At 39.5% G+C, this 26,868-nt stretch overlaps 5 protein-coding genes across 6 annotated transcripts in view; 3 read left to right on the forward strand and 2 right to left on the reverse strand.

Annotated features, from left to right (window-relative positions):
* The window catches only part of LOC103832260 (translation initiation factor eIF-2B subunit alpha), a 22,065-nt gene extending 16,165 nt beyond the window's left edge, over positions 1-5,900 (forward strand). The window contains exons 4-6 of the mRNA XM_033275832.1: positions 5,058-5,139; positions 5,226-5,467; positions 5,548-5,900. Coding sequence (XP_033131723.1) covers positions 5,058-5,139; positions 5,226-5,467; positions 5,548-5,754 — 531 coding nt within the window. The 3' untranslated portion in view covers positions 5,755-5,900. The remainder of the gene's footprint in view (positions 1-5,057; positions 5,140-5,225; positions 5,468-5,547) is intronic.
* A 466-nt stretch (positions 5,901-6,366) lies between these two features.
* Positions 6,367-14,861, reverse strand: LOC117126772 (MADS-box transcription factor 23-like). Its single transcript, XM_033275835.1, has 2 exons — positions 14,630-14,861; positions 6,367-7,050 (listed from the first exon to the last, which is right to left on the reverse strand). Exons 1-2 carry the CDS (start codon positions 14,692-14,694, stop codon positions 6,474-6,476), a joined length of 642 nt encoding a protein of 213 aa, XP_033131726.1. The 5' UTR covers positions 14,695-14,861; the 3' UTR covers positions 6,367-6,473.
* A 1,990-nt stretch (positions 14,862-16,851) lies between these two features.
* Positions 16,852-17,842, forward strand: LOC103831745 (ethylene-responsive transcription factor ERF073). The gene has a single exon (XM_009107647.3). It carries the CDS (start codon positions 16,899-16,901, stop codon positions 17,652-17,654), a length of 756 nt encoding a protein of 251 aa, XP_009105895.1. The 5' UTR covers positions 16,852-16,898; the 3' UTR covers positions 17,655-17,842.
* Positions 17,843-18,628: 786 nt separating this feature from the next.
* LOC103831746 (40S ribosomal protein SA) lies at positions 18,629-20,224 on the reverse strand. Its single transcript, XM_009107648.3, has 5 exons — positions 19,975-20,224; positions 19,544-19,806; positions 19,273-19,470; positions 18,979-19,186; positions 18,629-18,892 (listed from the first exon to the last, which is right to left on the reverse strand). The coding sequence occupies exons 1-5, from the start codon at positions 20,108-20,110 to the stop codon at positions 18,819-18,821; spliced, it is 879 nt and encodes a 292-aa protein (XP_009105896.2). The 5' UTR covers positions 20,111-20,224; the 3' UTR covers positions 18,629-18,818.
* A 131-nt stretch (positions 20,225-20,355) lies between these two features.
* On the forward strand, positions 20,356-26,543 carry LOC103831748 (protein PHYTOCHROME-DEPENDENT LATE-FLOWERING). Of its 2 annotated transcripts, none has more exons than XM_033275836.1 (12): positions 20,356-20,734; positions 20,805-20,874; positions 20,962-21,026; positions 21,097-21,180; positions 21,564-21,644; positions 21,981-22,118; positions 22,208-22,306; positions 22,386-23,731; positions 23,981-24,198; positions 24,275-24,420; positions 24,541-24,579; positions 24,665-26,543. In XM_033275836.1, the coding sequence occupies exons 1-12, from the start codon at positions 20,606-20,608 to the stop codon at positions 26,228-26,230; spliced, it is 3,981 nt and encodes a 1,326-aa protein (XP_033131727.1). In that variant the 5' UTR covers positions 20,356-20,605; the 3' UTR covers positions 26,231-26,543. The 2 variants fall into 2 exon arrangements, with proteins under 2 accessions (XP_033131727.1, XP_009105897.2); XM_009107649.2 differs by having other exon boundaries at positions 21,103-21,180.
* The last annotated feature ends 325 nt before the right edge of the window (positions 26,544-26,868 follow it).

A 26,868-nucleotide genomic window follows, 5' to 3' on the forward strand; every position in this document is an offset into this window, starting at 1 on the left:
AAAAAATTCTGAAAGAATACTTATCTATCCACAAAAATTCTTGTAATCCTAATTTCTAAATCACAAACCCAAATCTACAATATTTCTATATAAAATGAAAACTGTCTAAAACTAACAGTTTTTAAGAAAATTTTTAAAAATACAACATATTGATGAAAAAAATCTGAAAGAATACTCAACTATCTACAAATAATATTTTGATCTTAAATTCTAAACCACAAACTCAAATCTACAATATTTCTCTAAAAAATGAAAAATTTCTAAAAATAGCAGTTTTTAAGAAAATTATTTAAAAATACAACATATTGATGAAAAAATCTGAAAGAATACTCTGAAAGAATACTCAACTATCCACAAATAATCTTTTGATCTTAACTTCTAAACCACAAACTCAAATCTACAATATTTCTCTAAAAAAATGAAAAGTTTTAAAAAATAGCAGTTTTTAAAAAGATTATATAAAAATACAACATATTGATGCAAAATTTTGAAAGAACACTTATCTGTCCACAAATATTCTTGTATTCCTAATTTCTAAATCACAAACCCAAATCTATAATATTTCAATATAAAATGAAAACTTTCTAAAAATAGCAGTTTTTAAAAAATTATTTTAAATACAACATATGATGAAAAAATCTGAAAGAATACTCAACTATCCACAAATAATCTTTGATCTTAACTTCTAAACCACAAACTCAAATCTACAATATTTTTCTAAAAAAATGACTTTTCCAAAAATAGCAGCTTCTAAAAAATTATATAAAAATATAACATATTGATAAAAAAATTCTGAAAGAATACTTATCTATCCACAAAAATTCTTGTAATCCTAATTTCTAAATCACAAACCCAAATCTACAATATTTCTATATAAAATGAAAACTTTCTAAAAATAGCAGATTTTAAGAAAATTATTTAAAAATACAACCTATTGATGAAAAACTCTGAAAGAATACTCAAAAATCCACAAATATTCTTGCAATCCTAATTTATAAATAACAAACTCAAATCAACAATATTTCTCTATAAAATGAAAACTTTTTAAAAATAGCAGTTTTTAAGAAAATTATTTAAAAATACAACATATTGATGAAAAAATCTGAAAGAATACTCAACTATACACAAATAATCTTTTGATCTTAACTTCTAAACCACAAACTCAAATCTACAATATTTCTCTAAAAAAAAACTTTAAAAAAATAGCAGGTTTTTTAAAAAATTATATAAAAATATAACATATTGATAAAAAAATTCTGAAAGAATATTTATCTATCCAACAAAATTCTTGTAATCCTAATTCTAAATCACAAACCAAATCTACAATATTTCTATATAAAATGAAAATTGTCTAAAAATAACAGTTTTTAAAAAAATTATTTAAAAATACAACATATTGATGAAAAAAATCTGAAAGAATACTCAACTATCTACAAATAATATTTGATCTTAAATTCTAAACCACAAACTCAAATCTACAATATTTCTCTAAAAAATGAAAACTTTCTAAAAAAAGCAGTTTTAAGAAATTATTTAAAAAATACAACATATTGATGAAAAATTTGAAAGAATACTCTCAAAAAACCTCAACTATCCACAAATAATCTTTTGATCTTAACTTCTAAACCACAAACTCAAATCTACAATATTTCTCTAAAAAATAAAAAGTTTCCAAAAATAGCAGTTTTTAAAAAGATTATAATAAATACAACATATTGATGCAAAAATTCTGAAAGAACACTTATCTGTCCACAAATATTCTTGTAGTCCTAATTTCTAAATCACAAACCCAAATCTATAAAATTTCTATATAAAATGAAAACTTTCTAAAAATAGCAGTTTTTAAGAAAATTATTTTAAAATACAACATATTGATGAAAAATCTGAAAGAATACTCAACTATCCACAAATAATCTTTTGATCTTAACTTCTAAACTACAAACTCAAATCTACAATATTTCTCTAAAAAAATGAAAACTTTCCAAAAATAGCAGTTTTCAAAAAATTATATAAAAATATAACATATTGATTAAAAAAATTCTGAAAGAATACTTATCTATCCACAAAAATTATTGTAATCCTAATTTCTAAATCACAAACCCAAATCTACAATATTTCTATATAAAATGAAAACTTTCTAAAAATAGCAGTTTTTAAGAAAATTATTTAAAAATACAACATATTGATGAAAAAATCTGAAAAAATACTCAACTATCCACAAATAATCTTTTGATCTTAACTTCTAAACCACAAACTCAAATCTACAATATTTCTCTAAAAAAATGAAAAGTTTTCAAAAATAGCAGTTTTTAAAAATATATATAAAAATACAACATATTGATGCAAAATTCTGAAAGAACACTTATCTGTCCACAAATATTCTTAGTAAGTCCTATTCAAATCTACAATATTTCTCTACAAAATGAAAGTTTTCAAAATAGCAGTTTTTTAAAAATATATATAAATATACAACATATTGATGCAAAATTCTGAAAGAACACTTACCTGTCCACAAATATTCTTGTAGTCCTAATTTCTAAACCACAAACTCAAATCTACAATATTTCTCTAAAAAAATGAAAACTTTCCAAATATAGCAGTTTTTTTAAAAAATATATAAAAATAAAACATATTGATAAAAAAATTCTGAAATAATACTTATCTATCCACAAAAAATCTTGTAATCCTAATTTCTAAATCACAAACCCAAATCTACAATATTTCTCTATAAATTGAAAACTTTCTAAAAATTGCAGTTTTTAAGAAAATTATTTAAAAATACAACATATTGATGAAAAAATCTGAAAGAATACTCAACTATACACAAATAATCTTTTGATCTTAACTTCTAAACCACAAACTCAAATCTACAATATTTCTCTAAAAAATAAACACTTTCTGAAAATAGCAGTTTTTAATAAAATTATTTAAAAATACAACCTATTCATGAAAAACTCTGAAAGAATACTCAACAATCCACAAATATTCTTGTAATCCTAATTTATATATAAAAACTCAAATATACAATATTTCTCTATAAAATGAAAACTTTCTAAAAATAGCAGTTTTTAAGAAAATTATTTTAAAATACAACATATTGATGAAAAATCTGAAAGAATACTCAACTATCCACAAATAATCTTTTGATCTTAACTTCTAAACCACAAACTCAAATCTACAATATTTCTCTAAAAAATGAAAATTTTAAAAAAATAGCAGGTTCTTAAAAAAAAAATATAAAAATATAACATATTGATTAAAAAATTCTGAAAGAATACTTATCTGTCCACAAATATTCTTGTAGTCCTAATTTCTAAATCACAAACCCAAATCTATAATATTTCTATATAAAATGAAAACTTTCTAAAAATAGCAGTTTTTAAGAATATTATTTAAAAATACAACATATTGATGAAAAAATCTGAAAGAATACTCAACTATCCACAAATAATCTTTTGATCTTAACTTCTAAACCACAAACTCAAATCAACAATATTTCTCTAAAAAAATGAAAACTTTCCAAAAATAGCAGTTTTTAAAAAATTATATAAAAATATAACATATTGATAAAAAAACTCTGAAAGAATACTTATCTATCCACAAAAGTTCTTGTAATCTTAATTTCTAAATCACAAACCCAAATCTACAATATTTCTCTATAAAATGAAAATTTTCTAAAATTAGGAGTTTTTAAGAAAATTATTTTAAAATACAACATATTGATGAAAAAATCTGAAAGAATACTCAACTATCCACAAATAATATTTTGATCTTAAATTCTAAACCACAAACTCAAATCTATAATATTTCTCTAAAAAATGAACACTTTCCAAAAATAGCAGTTTTTAAGAAAATTATTTCAAAATACAACCTATTGATGAAAAAATCTGAAAGAACACTCAACTATCCACAAATAATCTTTTGATCTTAACTTCTAAACAAAAAACTCAAATCTACAATATTTCTCTTAAAAATGAACACTTTCCAAAAATAGCAGTTTTTAAGAAAATTATTTAAAAATACAACCTATTGATGAAAAACTCTGAAAGAATACTCAACTATCAACAAATATTCTTGCAATCCTAATTTATAAATAACAAACCCAAATCTACAATACTTCTATATAAAATGAAAACTTTCTAAAAATAGCAGTTTTTAAGAAAATTATTTAAAAATACAACATATTGATGAAAAATCGTAAAGAATACTCAACTATCCACAAATAATATTTTGATAGTAAATTCTAAACCACAAACTCAAATTTAAAATATTTCTCTAAAAAATGAACACTTTCCAAAAATAGCAGTTTTTAAAAAAATTATATAAAAATATAACATATTGATAAAAAATTTTGAAAGAATACTTATCTATCCACAACAATTCTTGTAATCCTAATTTCTAAATCACAAACCCAAATCTACAATATTTCTCTATAAAATGAAAACTTTCTAAAAATAGCTGTTTTTAATAAAATTATTTAAAAATACAACATATTGATGAAAAAATCTGAAAGAATACTCAACTATCCACAAATAATCTTTTGATCTTAACTTCTAAACCACAAATTCAAATCTACAATATTTCTCTAAAAAATGAACACTTTCCAAAAATAGCAGTTTTGAAGAAAATTATTTAAAAATACAACCTATTGATGAAAAACTCTGCAAGAATACTCAACTATCCACAAATATTCTTGCAATCCTAATTTATAAATAACAAACCCAAATCTACAATACTTCTATATAAAACGAAAACTTTCTAAAAATATCAGTTTTTAAGAAAATTATTTAAATATACAACATATTGATGAAAAAATCTGAAAGAATACTCAACTATCCACAAATAATATTTTGATCTTAAATTCTAAAGAACAAACTCAAATCTACAATATTTCTCTAAAAAAATGAAAAGTTACCAAAAATAGTAGTTTTTAAAAAAATTATATAAAAATACAACATATTAATGCAAAATTCTGAAAGAACACTTATCTGTCCACAAATATTCTTGTAGTCCTAATTTCTAAATCACAAACCCAAATCTATAATATTTCTATATTGGTTCATGGACTCTCTAGAGTTGTTCTTGAGATACTCAAGACTGCTGCACAGAACAACAAGCTCTTCCGAGTTCTCTGCACAGGTTCCTTTCTCTTTTGTGTCTTTTAAATAGACACACTCGGTAGCTGTATTGGAACTTAGTCATTGAACCTTTTCCATGAATTATAGAGGGAAGGCCGGATGGAACAGGAGTTTTGTTGTCGAATGAGCTATCGAAGCTCGATATTCCTGTGAAGCTGCTGCTTGATTCAGCTGTGGCGTATAGCATGGACGAGGTGGATATGGTGTTTGTCGGGGCAGATGGAGTTGTAGAGAGTGGCGGTATTATCAACATGATGGGAACTTACCAGATCGCACTCGTGGCGCATAGCATGAACAAGCCGGTCTATGTTGCGGCTGAGAGTTACAAGGTAATTTTGATTTTTATTGAAGATCCTAGAGAGAGAGAGAGTCTAGTTTAATCATATGAAAGTTGTTTTGTGTTTTGCAGTTTGCTAGGCTTTATCCATTAGACCAAAAGGACATGGCACCGGCGCTGAGACCGATAGAGTTTGGTGTAAAGATTCCGGCGAAGGTGGAAGTAGAAATGTCGGCTAGAGATTATACTCCGCCTCAGTACCTAACGCTTCTCTTTACGGACCTTGGTGTTCTATCTCCCTCTGTTGTTAGCGATGAGCTTATTCAACTCTATCTCTAATTGTCACTCCCTGATTAATAACTTCTTACTCTTTCAGTTTTACTTCCACTTAAAAGATAGTCTAAGATCATGTGCTTTTCATCCAAAAACCTTATTTCCATTTTTGCATAATGGACAATGGACCAACCACAGCCTAGTTGTTGTTTTTTTTTTCTTTTGTTAATTGAGGTGTCTGAACCGAACGTTTTAACGACTAGTCGAGTTAGTGTTTTGTCCATGATTTATCTTCGTCTAGCCAAATATGACAAAAGATCCAATGTTCAAGAGTTAGCTAAGTGCTAGCTAGATATGCATTTTATATGAGATTAGTGATTAGGTGGACGTTTAAACAGATTTTTCAATTGAGTATACCGATTTCTTTTTTTAAAAAGCAATCTTGAAAAGCCGCTTCATTTATACATGGCCTACATCGATTTTTAGAACTCGAACGGGAGTCTGTCTTGTTCCAACCAAGCTACCAATTTCTAGAGAATCCCGATAATTGAGCACAGCTTCGTTGTGTCAAGTATTTACTTTAGAATGGACAATATAGGTTGGAACAGCGTCTTTTGTGTTACATTTTAACATTGTTAAACGTCAAATCCTGAGTTAATTGAGCTAAACGAGTCAGTATCAAACGTGAAAACATGAGTTAAACTGAGTTAAACGAATGTAAATAATTTAGATAAACATACAATACATAAATATAACACCAGTGTAATACATATCAAGAAAACACTTCATTGCCTACGGCTTTGAGACAGAAACGTACCAGACGCAATGTCTAGATAACCATCGTTACCTGACTGACCTTGATCATTCCTAACCGTCAGATTCTCATCTGTCAGTTTCCATTCAATCTCAGCCATCTGATTCTGAAACACAGGAGCATTCATCTGAACAGTCTGATCACCACCCAGCTGACAGATCCTTGTCCACAACTTGTCCCTTAACCCACTCAAAGCCGTAATGTACTCTTCCATCTCCTCCTCCGGCACACTCTCCACCGTCTTCTCCCACCACTTCAAACCGTCTGCCTCCTCACCTTCGTTTGGCATGTCACCACCAGGATGTGACCTCAGCATCACGGGCGTCCTCCGCAAGTAGTTTTCAACGAGTGCGTCCGCGTTACCAAACGTGTAGATCCTGCCGCGACGTGAAAACGTTATGATACCGATCTGTGCTCCGCATAGGACGCTTAACTCTGCCGCTTTTTTGAAAAGCCCCGTTCTGCGTTTTGAAAACGTCACTTGCCTCTTGCTCTCCTCGCTGATCTGTTTGATCTCTATCTTCTGTCTACCTTTGGTTGTTTTAGGGTTTTTGTAACATCCCGGGCCCGGCCCAAAAGGGAACTCAAGTGCAGGAGGCCCAAGAAGAAGAAACCCTAGACATAACCCCTCCCATTGCTTATAAAAGGAGAAGTTCCCCTAGGGTTCAGCCACAAGAGAGACAGCAAGCGAAGCCCTGCCCGAGCAGAACCCCGCCGCCGCCTCCGCCTCAAGCCGCCGCCGCTCCACCTCCGGCGAAGCCAGCCGCCAGCCGCCCGCGAAGCCCTAGCCGCCGCGACCGAGCCCCTAGCCGTCGCCTCCTTGATTCAGTTTCGTGCAAGCAACTGAGATCTGAACCCTAAAGGTAAACCTAAGATCTCTAGTTCTAAGTCATTGGAAATGACAGATCCTAAACCCATCTCTCTCTTGTGTGAATCCAATTCTCTAACCAGATCTCGAGAAGTGACTGTTTCCCAAACCTAGATCTAGACCTACTTCTGCAAAAAGCTAAGGTGAGGACTTGCTGTGAACTTGCCTCATGTTGAGTAACCAATGGGACTTAGTCCTTTGTTAATCAGATCTAGATCTTGTGTGTATGTGTGATATGTTATGTGATTGATCTTGTTTAGACGGTAGTACATGTTGAAGTGATAAGAACATAGGCATGTTAGGGTGGTCAAGAAATGATGATAAGATGATGAGACGTGTTGTGAATGATAAGTGAAAGATGTAAGAATAAGTACGAATAAGGGATCATATAGAGAGTCTAAGGTTTGTAGGTGGGGTAAGTAGTCCACGCTAGGTATCCATAGGAGATGTGGCGAATCCACATGAATATGGAAGCACCCATAGGAGATGTGGCGAATCCACATGAATATGGGGTAGAAGCCTAGTGGGGGGCTACCCACTGAGGAAAAGAGGAAAAGAGGAAAAGAGGAAAAGAGGAAAAGATGAAAAGGATATGCATTGTAGGGTCTTTAGTTCATGTCGGGTAGTATGGGATTCTGTGTAATAGATCTTATTAGCTCATGACTTGTGATTGTTTGCTCTTCCTGAGCTGAGTTCGTGGGTTCCTAGAACCTGCCCTCACTGAGTATTGTGTACTCACCCCTCTTTTTACAGGTATGGCCGAGAGGGAGCGGGAGTAGATGTCCGTATGGTGCAAGTGTTTTCTCGAGTCTTTCATTTTGGATTCTTTTCTTTCAGCCATTTCTTCTTAAGTTTTATTCGACATTCAGTTTTTAGTTGAGTTCGGTTTTATGTAAGACAGTTTGAGTTTTAATAAGAGTTTTTTTGAACGAAAAGGTTTGAGTTAAAGTATTTGATAAGGTTCATCGGGCCAAGGCCGTTACAATTGGTATCAGAGCGGGTTAAACCCACCCGGTGCTGTCCCGGGTGGGTAGGGAAGGGTCGGGTAGAAGTAGGAAAACCCGGGTTTCAAAAGAACTTCTTCCGAACGTCTTTCTAAGTATTTCAAAAAGGGTTTCAAAAAAAAAAAAAAAAAAAATGCACCACTCGGACGGAACTCCTAGCTCACTCGGTGGACAATAGAATTTGAGTAGAACCGTGGCTAATACTCCTTCACTTGTCAACAGGATGCCTCCCAAGAATGCCAGAGTTGCAAGGCCAGCTGCGGCCAACCTGAGAGCGACACGACGGGTCACCAGGTCCGCGTCTCAAGCCTCCAGCGAGGCAGAAAGCCGAAGAGGGGGCGCGCCTGAGAATGAGAACCCAGTGGAAATGCCGAACGTGGCGAATGCAGCGCTCCTGGCAGAACTGCAAAGATACCGCGACGCCTATGGGGGTCATCTGCCCAATGGTGAAGCCGCCGCAGATGCGGGGGACAACCCCATACCACCTAGGGCGGCCCAGAATCCGCCACCACCGCCTCCACCCCCGGCAGCGCCTGCGGTGGTGCACGCCCCCGGACCCAACTACTGGGACATGCTGAGACACATGAAGAGTATGCAGACGGAGTTTTTCAATGGAAAGGCCGACGCGATTGTTGCGGATAATTGGAGACGTCAACTCGAGAGGAACTTCGCTTCTGCAAGGTGCCCACCGGAGTTCCGTAGGGACCTGGCTGCTCACTACCTTAAAGACGACGCACTAGTGTGGTGGGACGAAGTGGTCGAAAGGTCACACGGGATACGACTGACCTGGGATGATTTCCTGGAGGCATTCAATGGGAAGTACTTTCCCTTAGAAGCCATGGACGCGATGGAAAGCAAGTTTCAGGACATCCGTCAAGGGTCGAGGAATGTACGAGACTACGGGGACGAGTTCAACCGACTTCGGAGATTTGCGGGTCACTACCTGAGTGATCACGACTTAATCCGCCGTTTCCTCAAAGGTATGAGAGTGGAACTGAGGAATAGCTGCAACGTGAGGGACTATCGTGATGTCCATGAGCTGATTGAGAAAGCCGCAGAACAAGAATCAGGGCTCGAGGAAGAGCGAAAACAGAACCAGAACTCCCAGAACCGGGGTACCAAACGGCCCCGGGATGCACAACCCGCGGCTGAGCCTGCTCCGTTAAGGCCCGCATGTGAAAGGTGTGGACGATTCCATGCAGGGGAGTGCAGGATGGGAGCATGCTTCACCTGCGGCGAGCGCGGACATATAGCGAGGGATTGCCCGAAGGATAGACAAGGCCAACGCAGGCGCTGTTACCGCTGCAGCCAGGAGGGACATCTGGCGTGGGAGTGCCCAACACTCCAAAGAGGAAACGTGGAAGGGGCACAACCCCAACAGCAGAGGGGGCAAGCCGCAGGGGCAAGAGCGTACGCCGTCGAGGGTCGCGAAGGAGCCGAACCGATCGCGGGTACGTTTGATTTAACAATACGATTATGTTATATGAAAAGAACTGTAGTAGTCGTGTAGCTTAGCGTTAGTGTTGTGTAGGGTCTGTCGCGGTCGGAGGAGTGACAGCGTTCACTCTCTTCGACACCGGGGCAACTCACAGTTTTGTAAGCCCTAGACTTACGCGTGAGTGGGACTTTAAGGGGAACTTCAACACCATGGTGACGGGAGTCGAGACGGCAGGAACAGAGAAAATGGCCACGAGGGGTAGATATGAAGAAGTACCGGTGATCCTCGCAGGTGTGAACTTACCCGGAGACCTGCTGGAGTTAGAACTGGGGCGTTACGAGGTGATCTTGGGAATGGATTGGCTAGCACAACACAGAGCAGTGGTTGAGTGTGCCAAGGCATGCGTTAGGATTCCGCTTGATGGGAGGCAAATCGTGTACAGAGGAATGAGAACTAGGACCGGAATAACTGTGGTGTCGATGGCCCATGCTGAAGAAGCAATCCGGAAAGGAGGAGAAGCCTTTTTAGCCACTATTGAAATGGTGGGTGAGACCGAAGCGCCAGATCTGGGGAGTATCCCTGTAGCAGCAGAGTATGCCGATGTGTTCAAACCACTACGCGGACCCCCACCTCAACGAAATAACGCTTTTACGATTGAGCTAGAACCCGGAACCGCACCGGTTTCCAGGGCCCCCTACCGTTTGGCGCCTGCAGAGATGGCTGAACTGAAGAAACAACTGGAAGAACTAGTGGAAAAGGGATTCATACGTCCGAGTAGCTCGCCTTGGGGGCGCCGGTACTCTTTGTAAAGAAGAAGGATGGGAGCCTCCGACTGTGCATCGACTACCGGGGATTGAACAAAGTTACCGTTAAAAATAAGTATCCCCTACCCCGTATAGACGAACTTATGGACCAGCTGGAGGGAGCCACTTGGTTCTCGAAGATAGACCTTGCTTCAGGTTATCACCAAATCCCTATTCACGAAGAAGATATTAGGAAGACAGCTTTTCGTACCCGGTACGGACACTACGAATTCGTAGTAATGCCCTTTGGACTGACGAACGCGCCGGCAGCATTCATGGGGCTAATGAATGATATTTTCAGAGATTATCTGGACCAGTGTGTGATTGTCTTCATCGACGATATCTTAATTTACTCCAAGAGCCGGGAGGACCACAGACGCCATTTGGGTATCGTACTGGACAAGTTAAGGGAGCATGGGTTATATGCTAAGCTTAGCAAGTGTAGTTTCTGGCAACGTAAGATTGGGTTTCTGGGTCATGTGATCTCCGAAGCAGGGATAGCGGTGGACCCCGAGAAGATCACCGCGATCACGAAATGGCCAACACCAAGTAACGCAACAGAAGTACGAAGTTTCCTCGGGTTGGCGGGATACTACCGCAAGTATGTTTTAGGGTTCGCCACAATAGCCAGGCCACTCACCCGCCTTACGGGCAAGGAGGTTAGGTTCGAATGGACAGAGGCGTGCGAGGAGGGATTCAAACAACTAAAGGACATGCTGACTAGAGCCCCAGTACTGGTCCTACCTAGACCAGGGGTGCCATTTGTGGTCTACACCGACGCCTCCGGGATCGGAGTGGGGTGCGTACTCATGCAGGAAGGAAAAGTGATCGCCTACGCGTCCAGACAACTGCGGAAACATGAGTCTAATTACCCGACACATGATTTAGAGCTAGCGGCAGTGGTATTCGCATTAAAAATCTGGAGATCGTACTTATATGGGGAGAAGGTACAAATTTTCACGGACCACCAGAGTTTGAAATATGTGTTCACTCAAGGAGATCTGAACCTACGGCAGCGCAGGTGGATGGAACTACTAGCAGATTACGATCTGGTCATCGATTATCACCCCGGGAAGGCAAACCTGGTGGCAGATGCCTTAAGCCGAAGGAAATCAGACATCTCCGGAGCAAGGGAAACTCAGGAACTTGCCACAGCCTTATCAAAACTGCACCTCTGTGCGACGACCGTGAACGAAGAGGGCGCCGGGTTAGAGGTTGTGGAACAAGCCGACCTGCTGAGTCGAATCAGTAAGGCCCAGGAAACGGACTCCACACTCCAAAAGATGGTCGACAAGGAGGTGAGCGGGTACCGTACGGCTGGGAATGGTACCATCCTGTTTAAAGGCCGAGTGTGCGTACCACAGGGAGGGAACTTGAGGGACGAACTACTGGCACAAGCTCATCAATCACGATTCGCAATTCACCCGGGACGGACAAAAATGTACCAAGATCTGAAGCGGTACTACCACTGGGAAGGAATGAAGAGAGATGTCGCTTTGTGGATAGCCCGGTGTCAGACCTGTCAGCTGGTTAAGGCGGAGCGCGGAGTTCCAGGCGGACTGTTGCAGGAGTTACCCTTACCACAATGGAAATGGGATATGGTGACAATGGATTTCGTCACAGGGCTACCGCGGACCACGAAAAACAAGGACGCTATATGGGTGATAGTAGACCGCCTGACAAAGACGGCTCATTTTCTACCTATACGAACCACCGATAAGACGGAGGACTTAGCACGCGAGTATCTGAACGTCATAGTGAAGTTACATGGGGTACCGGTGAGCATAGTATCTGACCGGGATCCGAAGTTTACTTCAACTTTCTGGCAGGCATTTCAAAGAGCATTGGGAACCAAGGTTCGCCTTAGCACCGCGTATCATCCACAGACGGATGGACAATCCGAGAGGACCATCCAGACACTCGAGGATATGTTGAGGGCGAGTGTTTTGGAATGGGGGGGTAAATGGAGCGAATATCTACCGTTGGTGGAGTTCTCTTATAACAACAGCTACCATGCGAGCATCGAAATGTCCCCGTACGAAGCATTGTATGGGCGACCCTGTAGGACCCCCTTATGTTGGACCGAAGTGGGGGAGAAACGAGATATGACCCCCGAACTAGTTGGAGAAACGATCAAGCAAGTAGAACTCCTCAGAGACAGATTGAAAACGGCTCACGACCGCCAGAAGAGTTACGCCGACAAACACCGGAAGAGACTAGAGTTTGCGGTAGGGGATGAGGTGTACTTGAAAATGAGAACTTTTCGAGGGAATGACCCAAACCGAAAGTTGAAAAAGCTGAGACCCAGGTACATGGGTCCATACGTGATAAAGGAGAGAATCGGTGCAGTCGCGTATCGTCTGGTACTACCGCCGGAACTATCAGATTTCCATGACGTGTTTCACATCTCCGTGCTACGGAAGGTCATAAGAGAGCCTGAGCTGATCTTGCCGCACCCGCCTAAGGATGCGCAACGTAACTTGACCTTGGTTAGCAAACCCATAAAGATTATGGAGGAAAAGGAAGTAAATAACCGGGGACGAAAGGAAAAGATGGTTCTTGTACGATGGGAGAGGGATGGAATCCACGAGGATGTGTGGGAACATGAGTCGCACTTGAGGGCTAACTACCCCGAGATCCTTGGAAACGCGGAGCGGGACCAGGAGGAGGTCCAGAATTCGGGGACGAATCCTTTTCTAGTGGGGGAGAATTGTAACATCCCGGGCCCGGCCCAAAAGGGAACTCAAGTGCAGGAGGCCCAAGAAGAAGAAACCCTAGACATAACCCCTCCCATTGCTTATAAAAGGAGAAGTTCCCCTAGGGTTCAGCCACAAGAGAGACAGCAAGCGAAGCCCTGCCCGAGCAGAACCCCGCCGCCGCCTCCGCCTCAAGCCGCCGCCGCTCCACCTCCGGCGAAGCCAGCCGCCAGCCGCCCGCGAAGCCCTAGCCGCCGCGACCGAGCCCCTAGCCGTCGCCTCCTTGATTCAGTTTCGTGCAAGCAACTGAGATCTGAACCCTAAAGGTAAACCTAAGATCTCTAGTTCTAAGTCATTGGAAATGACAGATCCTAAACCCATCTCTCTCTTGTGTGAATCCAATTCTCTAACCAGATCTCGAGAAGTGACTGTTTCCCAAACCTAGATCTAGACCTACTTCTGCAAAAAGCTAAGGTGAGGACTTGGCTGTGAACTTGCCTCATGTTAAGTAACCAATGGGACTTAGTCCTTTGTTAATCAGATCTAGATCTTGTGTGTATGTGTGATATGATTATGTGATTGATCTTGTTTAGACGGCAGTACATGTTGAAGTGATAAGAACATAGGCATGTTAGGGTGGTCAAGAAATGATGATAAGATGATGAGACGTGTTGTGAATGTTAAGTGAAAGATGTAAGAATAAGTACGAATAAGGGATCATATAGAGAGTCTAAGGTTTGTAGGTGGGGTAAGTGGTCCAAGCTAGGTATCCATAGGAGATGTGGCGAATCCACATGAATATGGAAGCACCCATAGGAGATGTGGCGAATCCACATGAATATGGGGTAGAAGCCTAGTGGGGGGCTACCCACTGAGGAAAAGAGGAAAAGAGGAAAAGAGGAAAAGAGGAAAAGATGAAAAGGATATGCATTGTAGGGTCTTTAGTTCATGTCGGGTAGTATGGGATTCTGTGTAATAGATCTTATTAGCTCATGACTTGTGATTGTTTGCTCTTCCTGAGCTGAGTTCGTGGGTTCCTAGAACCTGCCCTCACTGAGTATTGTGTACTCACCCCTCTTTTTACAGGTATGGCCGAGAGGGAGCGGGAGTAGATGTCCGTATGGTGCAAGTGTTTTCTCGAGTCTTTCATTTTGGATTCTTTTCTTTCAGCCATTTCTTCTTAAGTTTTATTCGACATTCAGTTTTTAGTTGAGTTCGGTTTTATGTAAGACAGTTTGAGTTTTAATAAGAGTTTTTTTGAACGAAAAGGTTTGAGTTAAAGTATTTGATAAGGTTCATCGGGCCAAGGCCGTTACAGTTTTGTTGGAGCTTTTCTTCCTTGAGCGGCAAGCAAGCGGTTGATGAAGGTTCTCCATCCTCCATGTTGATGAGGACAATGATGAGAGAGGAGATCACAAGAATATTGAGTTAGCCCTAGTTACAAAAATAAAAGACTCTCTGTAAGGAAAAAAATATTCCGACATTTATTTATATACACATAGTTTGAAGTCAGTTAAGGAAGTTTCATTATACTTATGCTAATTTGAGGTGTTAAATGCTCGTCATAATAATAATTTCATTTTTTTTTATGGAAAGATTCCATAAAATGAAACTTAACCCTTTTAATCTAATTGGTAATATTATTTCCTAGATTTATGAGATACGCTACTTTCAATTTTGCGTGTTAAAGAAACTACCGGTGATTGCTAGCTAGTATATCTACGGTCCAGTAAATTTAATTGCAGATTGTGATTACGGGCCACGGCCGACGTTTTCTTTGACAATAGATACCAATCTTAGCCGTAATCACAATGTATCACTTAAATACATTAGGCAAAGTTATACGTGAATTTTTTTTGGTGTAAAATATACGTGAAAGTTATAGAATAAATTTGGATTTTACTGAAAAATCGAGGTACTAATTCGTAATCAAACTTAGCTAAGCGTTGTTCAAGAAGTTGTAATCAACTTAATTATCCAACCTACCACTCGGCATAGCATTAGTGTGATAAAAGAAATGAGTAATTTGACACTTTTGATACAAATCACTAATTGAACAATATGTAATTTGATACAAGCAATTACTAATATCACTAAAAGAAATGAGTAATTTGACACTTTTGATACAAGTAGAAGAATAAATACGGTGGAATTTGACATTTTTTTAAAAAAAATCACTAATTGAATAATAATAGAAAAAAGATTTCATTAATAGTCTAATTCTGATGTTTTTTTTAATTTCTAAACAAAATATGAAATTTTGTGTCTTTACTAAATTTAAGAGAAACAAGTTATTCCTATACCTCTAATTCTACTCACCACTACTCGATTAATCGTTATTTCACACTAACAACCATTTGGAATCTTCATTTTCTACGGTTTTGAGACAAAAAGGAACCACCGTAAAGTCTAGATGATGCCCATCGTTACCTGCTTGACCTTAAATCGTTATTTTCCGTCAATCGGAGCCATTAGATTCGGAACCCCTTAATTACCGTTACTTAATTACCTTAATTACTCTTCAACTAATCTCCCGCTCACGCTTAGTATATCAAATAGTCTTTTTTTTTTATGAGCAACTATAGTCTTTTATTTATCACTCAACAATACACTATTACCTGTACACACATACATACGTGCACAAAAGCACACACACACATATATACAACTGTAATATATACTGATTATCTTGCTGTAAAAGATTCAAAGAAAAGTTGATAGATTAATTTAGATTTGAAAATGGTTAGTGGGGAAAACCGTGGTGCAGTTAGTCAGTAATTAAAGACTGCTTCTGGTTTCAAAATTTAATGCCATATTTAATAACGACATACCCCTATAGCTAGGTTAACAACTCGTATTACACTATGATTAATTAATGTTTATATTTTACTTATATATCAAGTTGTAGCTCACATCGACTAGTCCAAAAGCCATGGCGACCTCCTGAGAGGTGGTACACGGAAAAGTAAAATAAGCCTAACTAATATACAAGAAAATTTAGAATAGGAATTTTAGAAAAAGTGAACAAATATGATTAAAAATATTGTACTAAATGGAAAAATTGATAGAAATCTATATAGAGCTTCATATCACTGATCATATAGCCACAACAACAGGTCAAAATTACATAGAAATAAAAAAGAAATATAAACGTTGCATTAAATTGGGAGACAGAAATCACCGTCATTAAACTCAAATATATTGTGATCAAAAGAGGCTTCAAAGAAAAATTCTTCAATATACATACGAATATATTAGTCATTAATGTAAAGATATGATGATTATAGATAAGATCGAATACTAAAGATTAACAATCCGATTCATATCCCATCTAATACAGATTCATTACAGCAGCAGCCAACTTGTAAATATTTTAAAATCTACAACAAAGCTATGCAAGGGTAAAACAGTAAATCAGCTAATATCCACTTGGCCCAATTGTCATTCCATGAAACACGCGTGGTCATTTTTGCATATAAAAGAGGAGAGAGTAGTGCAGCTTCAAAGCAAACCACATTCAACATTTGAGAGATATTATATTTCGAGCCACTTTTAACTCACACCCTTATTTAAAAGTCTTGAGCAAGATGTGTGGAGGAGCAGTAATTTCCGATTACATAGCGCCGAGAGCTGGCAAGCCTTCCTGGAGACGCGACGACGTCGTTGACCTGACACTCGACGACTTGGAGGGAGATTCTCAGTATTATCCATGGCTAGGTATGAAAAGAGAAGATGGGACGAGGAGGAAGAAGAAGACGAATAAGAGTAGTAGTAGCGAGTACAGAGGAATCAGGAGACGGCCATGGGGAAGATGGGCGGCTGAGATTCGCGACCCGATCAAAGGAGTTCGAGTTTGGCTAGGGACGTTCAACACTGCAGAAGATGCTGCGAGAGCTTATGACTTTGAAGCTAAGAGACTCCGTGGAGTTAAAGCTAAACTCAACTTCCCTAACGAGTCTCCTGCGTCATCATCTAGAAAGCGTAAAGCCTCTTCACCACCACCAACACAGCGGCCACAGGTTCGGAAGATAGAAGAGAAGCGTGAGGATGTTGATGTTCTTGGTGGTGGATGTTTTGATTTCTTGTGGGAGGAGAATAATAATGCGGACACGAGTCAGGTCGACACGCAATGGCTTGAAGATGTTATTATCATGGGCGATGATGCGGAGAAGAGACAGAAAGGTTATTATGATTGTGAAGGGAACGTTGATGAGCTTCTGTCTTTTCAGAACGAGACGGAGTGTTTCTTACAGACGCCGTTTATGGAGGGGGGAAACTGTGGTTTCTCGACGTCTCTGACTAGTCTCTTAGATGAAGTCAATGTCATGGATCTTTGGTCTTGAACGGTTTTTTTTATTGTATATACGACACGAGTTGTAAAAAAAAAAAAACGACACGAGTGTTTGGTGTTCTGTTTTGTACAAATGAGTTCTTGGTCTGTTTGTATGTGCCTAGTTAGTGTCTTGACTCGTGAATTTGTTTTGTTCTTGTCTCTTGTAAATACTGAAAGAAATGCCTTGTTTCCCGGCTTTTCAACATCGACTAGCGACTATAGCCATTGCATTACACAAGTTCGAAACTTGTGTAAAAACCGAAGTATGTTTGGCAACACAATGGGCCACAACATCACCTTGTAGCACTAGCTCAAACCCATCTAACTTTGTCCCAAACCGTTCCTTAGGACTCAACTCAGTACCATAAATCTCTCCATCTTTTTTGTCCATGACCCATCAACATTGCATTTCAACCAATCACATGATCCTTGGTGCACTAAGCTTGGTATCAAACAAAATGAGAAATGAGAAGGCCATTGTCCTACTCAATTTCTCATTTTGTTTCTTGTACATAAAACTTATAAAACTGTACGCCTTTATAGATCAGCTCATTCCTCGTTTTCCCTTAGCCGCCAAAGCATATCCAAGGAAAAAGCTTCAAACTGTCTTCCACTGTGATCCTGAATACTACTAGCAAAAAAACAGCCTGTAAACTCTCTATCTACCATTTGGACAACATGGAACTAGTGATAACGCCCGAACTAGTCTCGAGAATGGACACTGAAACAGCAAAGTGGCTTCACTGTTTCTATGGCTGAGCAGCATCTTTTACATAAGGACTCTTTGGAGCTATCTGTTGTGTCTATGTCTATGAATCAGAAAGTTCTTGCCTTTCATGGTTGATGGAACAATGATTGCATACTCGTTCGCCAACATTGAGGGTTTGATAGGATGTTATTGGCTAATCAATACCCTGACTATTGAAGTATATAAGAAACTAGATTTGTTTTCATTATTGTGGGATATGTTGGGTAAAGAACAGCTGCAAATAACCAATCTATATTTGTGATAAAGCGCAAAAGATAAATAGAGATTCCATTCAACAACAAAAAAAGGAGCAAAACAGAGTAATCTAAGTGTCTTGTCTCAAGAGAAAAAAGAAAAACAGTGAACTCTTCGATCCCAACAGTAACAAAAAAAACCCATGTCTATAGCCATTAATGGCTATCAACTTTATTCCCAATTGGTCACTGCAGTTGTGGGTGGCACAGCCGCGTCCCATCCACCTTCTGCTGCTGCTGGAGCAGCTGAAAAATAAAACAAAGACCAACAATTAATATTTGTCAAGACCAAAGGGGGGCCGAGATAGGATATTATATATGTCAAGACTAACCGGAATCGTTCCATGAACCAGCGGCAGGAGCAGCAGAGATCGGCGCCTGAGCTTCTCCAGGCCATGCAGCATCAGGGATAGCAGCAGTGGTCCACTGGTCTCCACCTCCATACTCAGGAGCAGGTAGTCCAAACTCAGCCTGAGGTGCAACTTCATCCTCATCCTCTGGCTTGGTCTCCTCGGGCTCTCTGTAGAAGAACAGATCAACCTATACCAGCACAACAACATATAAAAGAAGTCAAACACCAAACAAGAACACAAGAAATGAAATTACAGACTTCTATGCCTCATTACCATGACATCCCACTTCTGAGCAGGGCGAATGGTTCCACGCATCTGAAGGACCATACGAGCAAGAAGCCAGAAGAGACAACCAATGCTGTGCTTCCCCTTGTTGTTAGCAGGGATACCAATGTCAACAAACCTCATGGGAGAGTCAGTGTCACAGAAAGCAATGATTGGAATGTTTCCCAAAGCACCTTCCTTGATAGGCTGCAACACATACACAAACAAGATCCCAAGTTAAGACAAAACCAATCAGGAAAAACACTCATCTTGAAATTACCTGGTGGTCGGTACGTGGATCAGTAAGAATCAAAAGCCTTGGCTCGCTGAACGAAGTCTGCATCTGATTGGTGAAAGTACCAGGAGTGTGCCTTCCAGCAATGGCATTAGCTCCAGTGTACTGAGCGAACTTCAAAACAGCTCTCTGACCATAGGGCCTAGCTGACTGCACAATGATGTCTTGTGGGTTCTCGATAGCAACGATGACTCGTGCAGCCATCATCAGCTTCTCCCATGTCTTTCCAAGGTTAAAGATGTAAATACCTAACAAGCAAAAACAAACAGATACTACAAACATCAGCCGACCCGACCAAAACCTAAACTAAAACTAACAGCTGTCGGAACCAAAAAAAAAAACAGATCTCAATGCTCTAAATCATAACTACTTGGAAGTGAAACATTTTTTTGAAAGAGGAGAAGAGTTGTAATTACCGTCGTTGCGTCTCTTGAAGACGTAACGCTCCATTTGGTAGTTGCAGTTCTTGGTTCCGAGGTGAACCTCAGCAGCGCACATCATCTTGATGTCAGCTTCCTTCTGTGAAAGCTGAGTAGATCCGTTAGCCGCCATTTTCGTTTTCTCTCTTCTTCTTCTTCTGCAATTACACGAGAGAGAGAGGCGAGGAGGAGGAAGCTTTAAGTGGCTGCAATATATGAAGCGGAAACCCTAGTTTGTGTGTGTAAAAGACGATTATACCCTTGTCCTTAACATACGGTTTTATCAAATCGGATTTATAATCACCGGTTTAGTATTTTTTAAACTATTTCCGGTTTTCTAATTTCGGTTCGGTTCAGATTACAGATTCAGTTTGTTTATACCATCTCGCTGCTCGCCCAGTCAGCAAAAAGATCTTATCTCTGTGTTATCTCTCTAACCTATAGAAGTTTAGAACCCTAATGATCTTCGGTTCCTCTCCTTTTCTATCCGATTCGAACGCAATTGGAGCTGTGTTACGATCCTCTCTGAAAAATCGAGCTTATAAAGGTTTCAATTTCATTCAAATTCGTGTTTTGTTGCAAGGACCCAGACGGTTTTGAGATTCGATCTTCTTGGTGAGAGCTCATCATGGGCGTCACGTTTAAGATATCGAGGACTGGTAGAAAGTTCCGCCCCAAGGTCTCTACTGAATCGGCTACTCCCGACTCTCCAGAACAGCTGAATCCCAAATCAATCGTTCTATCAGCTAAATCAAAGGTAATGTAGCCTAATTTTTGAGGAATTGTGATTTTATTACATCACTGTGAACAAATGTTTTTGATTTCAGGCCCTTGTTGAAAGCCATGGTGGTGAGGGCTCTGGGTGTTCGCAGTCATCTTTGCTTCATGTATCTCCAGGTTAGCTTCTTCTTGACAGAGTCATGCTTTTTTTGTGCTGAACTCGAGCTATGTTAAAATTTGGGTGATTTTGGTTTTTATTTGCAGATCATGAAGTTTCCTTTGTGTTGAGTCTCTATCCGAATGGGTACTCCATTGGAAAACCCTCTGAGGTATGTAATGGAGGTTCATGTAGTTAAGAGTCTCTATATGATTAATTCACAATTTTTTTGATTTTGTGAGAACCAGGCTGTGCAGCAGACATCGTTTAGAGATGATCCGAAGGTCTTGCATCTGTATGATAGAGCAGCAGAGAGTCTACTTTCGGTAAATATTGTTTTTTTTTAATAAAAATGGAGTTAATATTTGGTGAATGATTACGATGTACTTTGGAAAGTAAGTTTTTTGAGTTTGTATTATTAATTAGAGCCACTTAGATCTGCATTCTTAGTTGTTGTTGGTTAAGGCTTTTGCTTAAGAAGTTTGTGAAATCTCTATTGTGGCTGTCTGTTTTCAAGAATTTATTTCGATATTTGGGACCTTATGCCAGTGCAAATGTTATTTTTCTGTTAAGTTTAGTATATGTGAGGATGATGTTTACCTTTCAACCCAAACTAAATTTTGACTGCACTGCTTGCTCTAATTTTGTTAAATTTATTTTCAAGCTATCATTCCTCTGAGTATGTTTTTGTTTCCTCTGGTTTCTATAGGCTATTGAAGCTGGTAGACTTCCTGGGGACATTTTGGAAGATATACCGTGCAAATTTGTGGACGGGGTGGTTATATGTGAGGTAAGTTATCTTCAGTACTATTTGAATTGAGCCTAAGCCTTCCATGAACTGCCATCAAGTCGAAGTAAACTAGTATAGTAGTCTCTCCCAGAAACTAAGAAAAAAAATTCCTAAGGCTTGAATTTAGTTATATTTTCCATGGTTCTAATTCCTGCATTGCCTTCCATAAGCTCTTAAATTTAGTTGTATTACCATAATTTGTTTACAAATGAACTTCTGAAACACGTTGGAGTAATTAAAAACATAAAATAACCTTGTTTATTTTCCTCTAATTGACTACTCAGGTATCAGCTTACATAACATGCTTTCTTTAATTTTTGGTACATACTATTGTAGGTGCATGACTATCGTAAACATACTCCAGAGCAAGTCTCTCCTGTGATAAATAAAGTGCGCCTTAAGATGTCACTCGAGAATGTGGTAAAAGATATTCCATCAATGTCAGACAACTCATGGACATACGGTGATCTCATGGTAGTTACTGACTTACTGTTAGTCGTGCATTAAAGGTTGAATATCTGACTATTGAAACTATTCTGTACTAATCCTTACATTACCTGTAGGAAGTGGAATCCAGAATATTAAAAGCCATACAACCTGAACTTTGTCTGGATCCTGTACCCAGACTTGATAGGCTGAGTGAAAACCCTGTGTCTGCTAAGGTAATATCTCGTTAAAAAGACTGCTTGTGCCTTCTCTTCTCACTTGCTTGTCTAAAAAGATTTTGTTTATGCTTCATAGCTCGACTTGTCTCTTTCTACGTTGCGGAGAAAGAGATTGAGGCAAATGACAGAAGTGACAGTCGTTTCTCAGAACAAGATTCATGGGAAAAAGGTTTGCATTGATCGCCTTCCTGAAAGTTCAGAGCGAGGAAATATGCAGGGACATTTGTTAATGCATCAAACCCATCACAACCAGGCTTTTCAAAATCTTGGTACGAACATGCCGGTGGGATTAAGAAATCAGGCCTTGCAAGATGCGCCAACTTCCCCACTGCCTTTGGTACAACCTCAGCAACAAAGGTACCTGGGAACTGGAAATATTAGAAACATGCAGGATCAAGGATCGAATGCTGTCAGTGTCTCTGGAGCTTCGCCTGGAGGACTAGATGCAATGTTGCCTTATGCCTCTGACAGTATGAACCCCGGTCCATCTTTTCATAGAAAGAGAGACAGCCAAGAAGTACAACTGTCTTCTATGCCTGGTTTGAATAAGCGAACAAGGGTTTCTCACATGGGTCCTGATATGGTTCCACAGCAACAGTTAGGGCAACGCATGGATGGCCCTCATGGAACCGATACAAATTGGAAAAATGCGCTTCTACAACAAGACATGCTCCGTAGAAGTATTCAATATCCAAATGCAAATATTCAGAGGTTTTCACCACAGCAAATTGGAGGAGCTATGAATCAGGAAGCTGGTCCCATGCAATTTCCAGCTTCACAACAGGGGCCAATGCGTTACACTTCGAAAGAGGAGCCATTTGAGACTGGTAAAACTGATGGTAATATCAGAAACAATATGCCGGGAGTGGGAAGCGATGCAAATGATTTGGATCCGCGTATTCAGCCTAGGATGCCCCATAATGTATTTAACAGATCAAATTTCCCTCAGACATCCTGGAATGCTAATCCAGGCCAGCAGATTGAAAAAGACCTGAAAAAAGAAGAACAATTCAGTAGAAGGGTATCGTCTCAAAGCCCTCGTTTATCAGCAGGTGCTCCTCCACAGTCCCCGCTTTCATCGAAGTCTGGAGAGTTTTCTGGTGGTTCAATGGGGACCCATTATGGAGCAGTTGCAGCAGCTCAAAAGGACAAGGCTGTTACTTCAATTCCTGCTATAGGTGCTACTCAGTCAGTGGGTTCTAGTGGTAATGATGCTATGCAGCAAAGGCAACACCAAATGGCTCCAAAACGTAGGACAAATTCTCTTCCTAAGACGCAAGTTATGACCAGTGTTGGTTCTCCTGTTAGTGTCAATACTATGAGTGTCCCAGTTAATGCAAGGAGCTCTTCAGTGGGAACCCAAGCTTTGGGCGATCACTCAATCCTCGACAGATTCGCAAAAATTGAACTAGTTGCTGCAAGGTATGGCTTTTATGAATCATGTTTTATTGAGTTTATTCCCATCAAAATCTTCTTCTTGCGGCTAGTATAGTTGAGAAACAAGTAATCGAACCAATAGCCTTTAATGATTTTGACGGTTTTGATACTTCTCCTGATTTTGGCTATACACTAGATCTTTATACAAATTAATTATATCTGTTGGTGCACGAACAAGTTTTTGATGTTCTATGTCGTTAGATTTTTTTTAATGGTGTTTTGTTCTATTTCTAGGTACCAACTAAACTGCAAAAAGCATAAGGTGGACGAGTATTGTCGGAGACCTCGCTCTTACGATCAGGGGTACCTGATGGATTGTTTACCGAAGCTGTCCAACAACGAGGAATTCAAAGACGAGTACAAAGTATTATCAAAATCTATTCTTGGTGGCAGTATGAATACTTGCAAGACAAGAGTCATGAACTTTCTTCGGGTAGACCGTGTAATGCAAGGTCTGTTTTCTGTTCTAACCAGATATATGGCGATTTGTACTTTTCTCTATTTGCTTGACTGACTCCATCTTTTCAGGTAATGTTTCCTCCCTCGTCCCTAGAATAAGAACAAGACTGGTGATGTCAGAGAAGCCCGACGGTACAGTAGCATGGTATCAAGGGGACATAGATGATGGTGATACTTGTCCGTCTGAAGATCATCTTTTAGTGTTGCCAAATACTGTAAGTTGTCCGGAAATTTTAGCAGTTATCGAACTCACCCTACATTCTATACAGATCAGCAATATATCTTCAACTTGCATTCAATGTAATACTGACTTATATTTATCACTTTTTTCACAGCACATCGCCGATCTACTTGCTGCTGAATTCAAATCACTGGTATTTCTCGAATTCTGAATTATTTATGTCACCTTCCTGGTTCTAAAGGAACGCTGCTCACAGATGGATTTATATGCTTATGCAGATGATGTCCCGTGAAGGATACCTCATGGAAGAACATATTCAGGCAAAGTCAAATCGTGGTGATGCTGACCCAAGCAGCAGCCAACCGAATGCTGGGAATGGTTTCCCAAGAGGTAACTCTGCAAATGATATGCAACAGAATGGAGATGGAGCTGCTGGGCAAGCGCCCGGTGAGGCATCGAAACTGGGGATTACTGGAAGTGCGCCTATAAACACTACCCAGAACATTCATGCAAATGCAAGGATGCTCCCTCCTGCAAATTCTCAAGCCATGCAAATGTCGCAAGGACTGTTGTCTGGTGTCTCCATGCCAATGCAACCACAACAGCTGGACCCACAACAACAGGCGGCGCTACTGTCACAGCTACAGCAGAAAAATCAACAGTCCATGTTTACACAGCAGAATCCGCAAATGCAGAGAGCATCTATGAATATGCCTACAAATCCGCTATCAGCTATCAATTCGATGAGCCAGAGCTCTGGCATGCAGCCAGGTGGTCAGATGGCGAACAAGTACTCACCTTATCAATTGCAGATGTTACAGCAGCAGCAGCAGGCAATTCAGAGAAAGATATTGATGGGGCAAGGATCAGGTGTAGGCATGGGGAACAATATGGCTGCGCTTGGAGCTTTTGGCAACCAATTGAACATGGCAGGAAGAGGGATTGTAGGAAGCGGAATCTCATCATCGATGTCTGGTCCTGGCATCAGCAATATGGGCCAGAACCCAATGAATCATCCAGCTTCAAATTTGAATGTTATAAGCCAGCAGATCCGATCTGGTGCATTACCACCACACCAGAGCGCTGCTGTACTTGCAAATCTTAGGTTAGCCCACCGAGGAGGTGTGGTGGGTGCTCCCCAAGCCGGGTTAAGTGGCATGTCAGGTGCCAGGCAGATGCACCCCAACTCAGCTGGCCTTTCAATGATGGATCAGAATATATTAAATCGAGCTACCCTGCAGCGAGCTGCTGCTATGGGCAACATGGGCCCACCTAAGCTGATGCCTGGAATGAATATGTACATGAATCAACAGCAACTCCAGCAGCAGCAACAACCCCAACAACAACAGTTCCAGCAGCAACCACAGTTACAGCAGCTAGCTCAGTCTCAGCAGCAGCAGCAGCAGCAGCTACAACAACATGAGCTGCCACAACAACAGCAGCAGCAACAGTCAACAGCATCCCCTCTTCAATCTGTGCTGTCACCACCCCAAGTAAGCTCACCATCAGCTGGAATTACCCAGCAGCAGCTGCAACAGTCCAGTCCCCAGCAAATGAGTCAGAGAACTCCAGTGAGTCCCCAGCAAATGAACCAACGAGCTGCAATGAGTCCCCAGCAAATGAACCAACAAACTCCACTGAGTCCCCAGCAAATGAACCCAAGAACTCCTATGAGTCCTCAGATAAGCTCTGGTGCGATGCATCCCATGAGCACAAGCAACCTAGAGGCTTGTCCAGCGAGTCCACAGCTAAGTTCTCAGACACATGGATCTGGTGGTAGCATCACCAATTCCCCAATGGAGCTTCAAGGTCCCAAGAGCAACTCTGCTGGTAATAACCCGTAATCAAGAAACCTAATGATTGGTACTAAAAGTCATGGATCTTCAAAACATGAATTGTGTAATTTAACTCAGTGATGGACAAGCATAGGAAGTCTTTCTAGTGTGTCACAGTTTTAAAGTTTGCATGTACATTAAATAAGCTTTTGAAATTAAAATTAGATTCGTGGCATGTGCCAGTAGAGAAAGTAAAGAAGCCGTTGTGCTCTGCAAGTGAAAGTGCCATTTGATAATATATGCAACCATAATCTGCTTCATGCTTATTTGGAGATTTTGTATTTGAATATTTTTGTTCTTATTTGATTATAGGATTCCAATACTATGTATCACCATTTAGGTCTAAACACCTTTATATAATTTTTCATGACTTGTGAAGCAAATTAACATGAGCCAGCGCTTTTACACAAGTTGGAAACTAAGAACAAAAGTAATGAATCAGATTCGGTGTAGAAGGCCACCAATAATTATCATTGGTAATAAAAAGCATAACTATGTATCATTTCATTGCAACTTGTAACATCATTTCATTGCAAACTTGTAATTTTGCTCACCATATAAAGTTATAGTAGTGGGTAACATGATTTTAATTTCTGTAAAAATATAACAAAATGTATATATTTTTCCAAAGGAGAAAAGAAGGGAAG

The sequence above is a fragment of the Brassica rapa genome, chromosome A07, assembly GCF_000309985.2.
Source record: "Brassica rapa cultivar Chiifu-401-42 chromosome A07, CAAS_Brap_v3.01, whole genome shotgun sequence".
Taxonomy (NCBI): Eukaryota; Viridiplantae; Streptophyta; class Magnoliopsida; order Brassicales; family Brassicaceae; genus Brassica; species Brassica rapa.